The following is a 7414-nucleotide window of genomic DNA, read 5'->3' as shown; positions in this document are numbered from 1 at the left end:
CGTGCTCCATGGCCCGGCAGCCGCGACGCGCCACATATAGGGCGGCGGCGGGGGCGGCGGGAGGCGCGGTTACCTGAGGTCGGGGCCCGCTGTCAAAATCCGGGGCCGCGATCCACGCCGCCCTGGCGGCCAGGAAGCAGTGGGTACGCTGACCCCGCCTGTTTCACCAGTCCAAGGGGCGCGCCGCGGACTGGGCGGGAGGCGGGTCTGCCACCAGCCCCGCCCACAAGCCAGAGCCACGCCCCCCCCGGGCCCCCCCCCGCCCCCCCCCCCCCGTCGCCTTGGTGCGCATGCGTGACCTCGGGCTGTCCGCATCGCCGCCTGAGCCCGCGCGGAAACCCAGGCCCTCGGCCAGTAGGCGTCTCTCGGCCTGCTCTCTGGAGCCACTTTCCCACTCAGGACTGTCCCCGGCTCCTCCTGCTCGTCGTTTTCCGGGAGCACGGGTCGCGGCGCTCCGGCTTGTTTCCTGAAGGGTCCTGCAGGTCCGGGAGAGGCGCAGGCGCTGACCCACGGGGTCCTCGAGCTGCAGCCCGGAAGTTCTCGCGGCCGAGGGTGGCGACTCGCTGTGTGCGGGCGGCGTGCGCTGCCGCGTGGGCCATGGGGCGGCGGTCGCGGGGCCGGCGGCTCCAGCAGCAGCAGCAGCAGCGACCCGGGAGCGCGGAGGACGGCGCCGAGGACGGCGGGAAGCGCAGTGGGGCGGTAGGAGCCGGGGACCCGCGGGGACCTCCCCGATCCCCAGGCCTGTGGGGCGGCGAAGGTGGGGCTCCCCGGCCCTGGGCACACGTCCCTCTTATTCCTCAGGGCTGGGAAGGCGGGTACCCCGAGATCGTCAAGGAGAACAAGCTGTTCGAGCACTACTATCAGGAACTCAAGATCGTGCCCGAAGGCGAGTGGGACCAGTTCATGGAAGCGCTCAGGGAGCCTCTCCCGGCCACTTTAAGAATTACGGGTTACAAAAGGTAGGGGTCATGCTTTTCGTATTTCCTGGAAAGTTGGGGTTAGAACGCCCAAGGTTTAAAACGCGGGTGTTATTTTTTCCCCTAAGAAGCGCATGTCAGTGGTGCGGATTCGAGTCCCTGGAGGCCTTGAGGGGAGGGAGCTTAAGTGTCCTACGGCGTAGGGAAAGGAGGGATTGCAAGTTGGGAGGCCAGAATGAGAAGGGAAAATGCAGTCTGAGGAAGGGTTGACTCCAGGGAATTCGTGAGTTGAGGATGCCCACCCTTTGGAACACATGAGAATTTGTGACATTACCGAGTTTAAGTGAAACGTACAGTGTTCTCTTTCCTTAAAAAAAATGTTTTTTTGTAGTCGTGTAGGTGAGCAAGTGCGCGCCCATTGCCCGCTGCACAAAGACCAAATACCGAGGCAAGGGGCTTTTGCAGAAAGTGAAAAGGCTTTATTGCAGGGCAACCAAGCAAGGAGACAGGAGGCAGAGCTCAGCTCTCCCCTTCAGCTGTTGAGTGGGGTATTTATCTTGGAGGTGGCCAGTAAGAGGAGGAGGGGGCTCGGAAATGATGGGTGGAAAGTTGGGGTGAGTTTCAAGAGTTCCCTACAGGTTCTCTGTCCTTCATGCCTGTTTATGGGTCACATGTGCAAATTCGGGGTGGGGCGTTCTGTCTGTTACCTGTGGTGGATTTTCAGCCTGTGATGTCTAAAGTTTACCGTGGGTTATTTTAGTCCCTAAACGCGCCTGTGCCACGCGAAGGGGCCTTTAGCACGTTGTTTCCATGTCTGCACATCCCTGGTCTTTTGCAAAACAAGCTTAGAGGTCTCAGTTAATCACTGTGTTTTGCCTATGGGCCTTGAGTGTGTGTAAGTTACAGGGTATGGTTTCAGTTATACCTTTTGAAGATGACCTGCAACTGAAATTGGAACTCGAGGAATATTTAGGAGGGAAGGAACGCAGTAGTACTGTATTTAGTTTATCACCTTTTAGTGGTCAGACAATGAGGATTGTTAAGCTTTGAAAGAATAGAGTAAAAAGGCAGTAATTAAAGAATGTGTTCTCTCCACACAACGATGGTTTTAGTTTTAAAACATAATCTTGAATTTACAGAGAGATAAAATTTATTAAATTAGCTTTCCAGATGGATTTGAAACTTGCTTACTTTTTAATAGCCATGCAAAAGAGATTCTCCATTGCTTAAAGAACAAGTATTTCAAGGAACTGGAGGACCTGGAGGTGGACGGGCAGAAAGTTGAAGTTCCACAGCCCCTGAGTTGGTAGGTATAACGAGGCTTCATCCTGTTGGGTATTTCTCTGGAGTTTTAATCTTTCTCACTTGAATGTATTTCTTGGTAGTGCATTTGCTGTTGGCCTGAAAGAACCTGGATATACTTTCCGGGCATTCTCCTGTTCTTCCCAGTGCTTTTTTTTATCACTGTTACTTCACGCCGGTGTGCAAGTTTTCCTATGTGATTTGCAGCCATAGTGTGTTGAAGTCTTGATTTCAGTTAATTTTTCCAAGTCAGTCCAGCCTCTTACCTTCCTTGATGTTACCATTTCCACCATTTCCATTTACACCCCTTGTCTTCATGTCAGAAGCGTTGCAGACTTAATGTTTTGTTGCAGGGCCCAGCGGTTAGGCCAGGTAAGAATCGCGGCACGGGAGGTAACATGGAGGGTAGCCGATATTCAGTTTGTGAACCGCTCGGTTTATTGTACACACCGCACTACATAAGAGAAGGTAATCATGCACCTGAGGGAAGGAAGGGGGTGACGAAGGGGGCGTTTCAGCATGAATGTTGGTCCCCTTTCCTGGGGTGTGAGCAAGCGGGAAGTCCCCATCTGATCTGACAGTGCCTCCAGCAGCATCTCTGTCTGAAGCAGCTCCTCGGCCTTGGAGCATAAGGTCCTGGGATGATGAGCCTTCCAGCCACTGTCTCAGTGTTTTAAAGAGTTATGCACCTGGGGTTCTCTTCTCTATCTGTCACCCCTTCTGTTCCCATGCCATCTTTCTGAGGACGTTACCAAACACCAGACGTTTCCGAACAGTCCCCACGGAGATTCACACTGGTCACTGTGACTCCATTTCGGACTACTCAACGCTGCCAAAAGTCATACAAGAGAGTAGGAATCGGGGCTTCCCTGGTGGTGCAATGGTTAAGAATCCGCCTGCCAGTGCAGGGGACACGGGTTCGAGCCCTGGTCCGGGAAGATCCCACATGCCGTGGAGCAACTAAGCCCGTGCGCCACAACTTCTAAGCCTGCACTCTAGAGCCTGCAAGCCACAACTGCTGAAGCCCACGCACCTAGAGCCCCTGCTCTGCAGCAAGAGAAGCCACCGCAGTGAGAAGCCTGCGCACCACATCGAAGAATAGCCCTGCTCGCCACAACTAGAGAAAGCCCGCACGCAGCAATGAAGACCCAACGCAGCCAAAAATAAAATAAATAAATTTATTTTAAAAAAAAGAGAGAGTAGGAATCACATGACTAGAAATCACAACATAGCCCTTCACCTGGCAAAGGCTCAGCAAGGCTGCTTCAGCTGTCCTGTGTGTCGGCTGTCTCCAGTGTCTCCCAAGCACACTCCTGCCCTCTCTGCCCTTTAATCTTACTGTCCCGTAGGTGTCCTGTGGCTTACTTGTTTCTCAGGGTCCAGTTCAGGGCTCAGATGTGTGAAGGCAGACCCTTCTGTCTCGTAAAATGTCTGGAGTACTCGAGCACAAGCCATAGCCATGCCAAGCCCCGGACTAATTTATAAACAGAAAAGTCGTTAAATTGCTGTAGCTCCACATTTCAGATGATCAACTTTGCGGTATTGAGAGTTCTCACAAAACAACAACAACAACACATTTTAAATGATTGCTATAAAAAGCTGAATTTAACCAGCATTTCCTGGCAACTTTTGAAGCTTTGACTCTTCATGTATTTGATGTTACCTTTCATTTTTACCCTTGTGATACCCTTTAGTGATCACAAACCAAGGTCAGGTTCTCATTAATCATGGGCTGTGGATTTGCTTACTTTTCGTTCTTTGGCCGTTCGGATTTTCAGTGTCTGTATCACAGATGTGCACATCATCCACCTTTAGAATGAATGCTGAATGGCCAGATGCTAAAATCAGATCAAAACCAAATGTCAGCATTATAGAATGCATTTCCGGGACACAGGACTAAACCTTCAGTATTAAGCCAGAAAATTTCATGGTGTTTTTTTCGTTAAAACGATTTTAGTCAGAGTTTAAAAGCTTGACTGTTAGAGGACAGGAAAAGGACTCAGGTGCTAGGTGGCTGTTGGTGGTCACTCAGTGCATGTCCGCTGTCCTGAGGCCAGTGGACAAGGAAGATGTATTTCCAGTTGCTGTACCTACAGTGTTGCCGAGTGAGGTAGCCTTCACGTGGTGAGCTCCTCTTCCTCTCAGAGGACCTGGGTTGTAGACTTAACTTTCCCGTGCCGAGGTTTGGAGATGTGATTGATGTCCTGGCGCTTAAGTAGGGGTCATCTGATGTTTTCAGAAGCAGGTTTAAGGTTGTCTTTGTGCACGTTTCTATTTCTAATAATCTTGCCTGCATTTGCTGCCTCTCGCAATCACCTGAAAACATTTTTATTCCTTCAACCTTATGTTCAGAGATGCAGCTTTTTGAATGCGAAGGTCTCTGAGTGTCCTCTGGGTCTGGGCAGTAAGAGGAGCTGAAAATTCAGCACGTGCTCCTGTGGGAAAGAGGCGCCTTTTCTCTGGGCCTGTTCTCGTGGGATTTTCCTCCACAGCTCCAACAAATACGGGAATTAGTCTCGCTATTATTATTTATTTATTTCTTTTCCGGTACGTGGGCCTCTCACTGCTGTGGCCTCTCCCGTTGCGGAGCACAGGCTCCGGACTCGCAGGCTCAGCGGCCATGGCTCACGGGCCCAGCCGCTCCGCGGCATGTGGGATCTTCCCGGACCAGAGCACGAACCTGCGTCCCCCGCATCGGCAGGCGGACTCTCAACCACCGCGCCACCAGGGAAGCCCTAGTCTCGCTATTTTTATTGTTCTCTGCAAACTGTGGTCATACTTTTCTTTAATCAGCTCATTGAACATTTAACGGCTATTTTTCGCTCTCGATTTTTGAATTTGGGGTATGGGTACAGGACCAGTCAGTTCCCAGACTTGTTGGAAAGGCTCTGCAGGTGTTCTGTGGGTGAAGAACACAAGCGAGTCACTCCAGTAACAGCCAGGCATTCTCTACACGTTACTGTTTGCTTTAATTTTCTGAACATGGCTGAAGGGTGTGAGCAGCATGTTGTAAGATTTGGGTTCCTGATAGTCAGCCTTCTTCCATTATCAGTGAAGTTGTGTGATAGTTTTATTGTATAAACATTTAATCAATCAAATTCACTTGTCAAGTGTGGGAAACCCATAAATCAGTAAGCAAGTAAAGCAGAAACTTAAAATACTTCTGGTGGTTTTCTATATTGTTCAAGATGCAGAAATAGATCATGTATTCTTCTAACCTTTTGGTACATCGTGGGATATAATATAGGAGAAATGTTTTTGGGAACCAGGTTTTCTAGAAGGTATAGGACTTATTATGTATAGGACGTATAGCTTGGGCAGATTTCATTTTTATCCTTACTTTTCATAGACTGGGAACTGTAAGGAATTATCCTAAAGCATTTTTTAAGAGACCTTGTTTTGACAATCAGTTGTTGAGAACACACCTTATTGTCATGCTGTTCGTGTTCTTTTTAAATGTCTGGGTTGAAGATGATTTATCGTAGGTGTTGTATATATTTAGAGACTGTTTCTCTTAAGAATTTTTTAGGGACAAAGGGGACAGTGGTGCTTTAAATTTATCCTTAAAAGATACGACAAGTTTGCAAAATAGGACTTTAAAGACTCAGGAGCTAAATTTGAATTACATAACTATAAATTAAATACAGTTTTTTAAGATTGTTTGATGTTGAAGTCTGTGAAGATTTTCATAAACATTTGTTAGCTCAAAAGAGTTGTTTCTAAAGCTATATAAGAAACATACTTTTTCATTTTAATTGTCTGTGTTTAACTGTCTAAAAGTTCTTAAATATTTTTCTCAGGTAAGAACTTTCACAATCATAATAACGTACAATAACTTACAATCGAGTTTTATTCTTATAATAGTAAATTTACATTTTAACTACTAGAAATTCAACCTGTAAGGCACATAAGGAAATATTCCCTCAAGTTATATCTAGAGACTGCTGTCTCTATTTGAAAATGAAACTTCAGCAATGTACAATAAATAGTGGCAGGCAGCGTTCAAATTAGTGGTGTTTGGTGGCTTGGTAAAGTAGTAACTGGCATATGTGCTGTCATTAGTCACAGACAATTTGGGGTTGCCAGTAGACGTTCGGATATCAGCAAAGGTAGCAATGGGTCAGCAGGTTTTCTTCAGTTCTACAGCTGGAGCCAACCTGAGTGAATCCCTGCCATTCACCTCTAGTGAGGCCAAAGGGAGTATTTAAAGCTAAACTTTTTGAAATTGTCTGATAAGTATGATTGCATTTTGTTTCTGTATTTTTGAAACAGGTTAAATATTGAAGAGAGAAGCAGGCATAAGAGATAGAAACAAAGCACCGGGGCATTTGGAGGGTGGCCGTGAACAGATTCAGCCAGTTTAATCTTCATTATTTGGTGGAAAGTATTTTCACATGTATCTCATGATAACATGACAGTTGAGCAGTGTCTTCAGATCTTAAGCCTGAGTTTGTGTCTGTCAAATAATCAAGAGTCTCAAAGCAGTCAGATGTGTTGTTTTTCAGATGTTCCAGCTTCGTTTTCATGGCTGTCACCTTAGCTGCAGTTTGACACGTGGAAACATTGTGACCCTGCATTGTTAAGTTGAGCTCATTATTGTACCTCAGAGTTAACAATGAGTTTGGTATGATTTGTCACCGAGTGCCATGTTATGCTGAGCGTGGCCCCATGCGTCCTATCCGTGTACTGACCTGTGCAGTTGGAGCTCAGTGGGTGGGCAGGTGCAAGCTGCGATGAAAAAGCACACACTTCCTAATCAGTGGTGGTGTGATTTATAGACAGTTCAAATATATTCCCAGAAATGGCAGGAGAAGCTTCATTCTTAGGTCTGTATAAGTAGCAGCCTAGGAGCTCAAATTAATGCATTGGTGATTTCCAAGGTTTTTTGGTATGTAAAACATTTCAGTACATTATTGGACTGATTTGTTTTGGAAATAGCGAAAAATACAGTAAAAAGGATTGTAATCAAACGTTTGGCAAACATTCTAATACCTGCCCTACGGCATCACTTTGATTCTGTGTGATCTGCATTTTAAGTAATTCGTCACCTTGTGATGTCCTCTGTTGGCCTCCGTGCCGTCGCGTTAGCTCACCACAGTGGAGAACAGCGGGGTGGGAGGCTCCCGTTTCATCAGATCGTGGACACGCATCACCATAACTTCTCAGTGGTGTCGTGTGCGTGTGTCTCTCAGAGC

General features: G+C 47.6%; 1 protein-coding gene across 1 annotated transcript in view; it reads left to right on the top strand.

Moving 5' to 3' along the window:
• The first annotated feature begins 597 nt into the window (after positions 1-597).
• The window catches only part of NSUN2 (NOP2/Sun RNA methyltransferase 2), a 29025-nt gene continuing 22208 nt past the window's right edge, over positions 598-7414 (top strand). Inside the window, exons 1-3 of the mRNA XM_029217796.1 lie at positions 598-699; positions 802-959; positions 2119-2223. Coding sequence (XP_029073629.1) covers positions 598-699; positions 802-959; positions 2119-2223 — 365 coding nt within the window. The remainder of the gene's footprint in view (positions 700-801; positions 960-2118; positions 2224-7414) is intronic.

Source organism: Monodon monoceros, unplaced genomic scaffold, assembly GCF_005190385.1.
Source record: "Monodon monoceros isolate NGI ecotype Baffin Bay Population unplaced genomic scaffold, NGI_Narwhal_1 Super_Scaffold_12, whole genome shotgun sequence".
Lineage (NCBI taxonomy): Eukaryota > Metazoa > Chordata > Mammalia > Artiodactyla > Monodontidae > Monodon > Monodon monoceros.
Note: the sequence above shows the minus strand (reverse complement) of the source record. Positions and strands in the feature narration are given on the sequence as shown.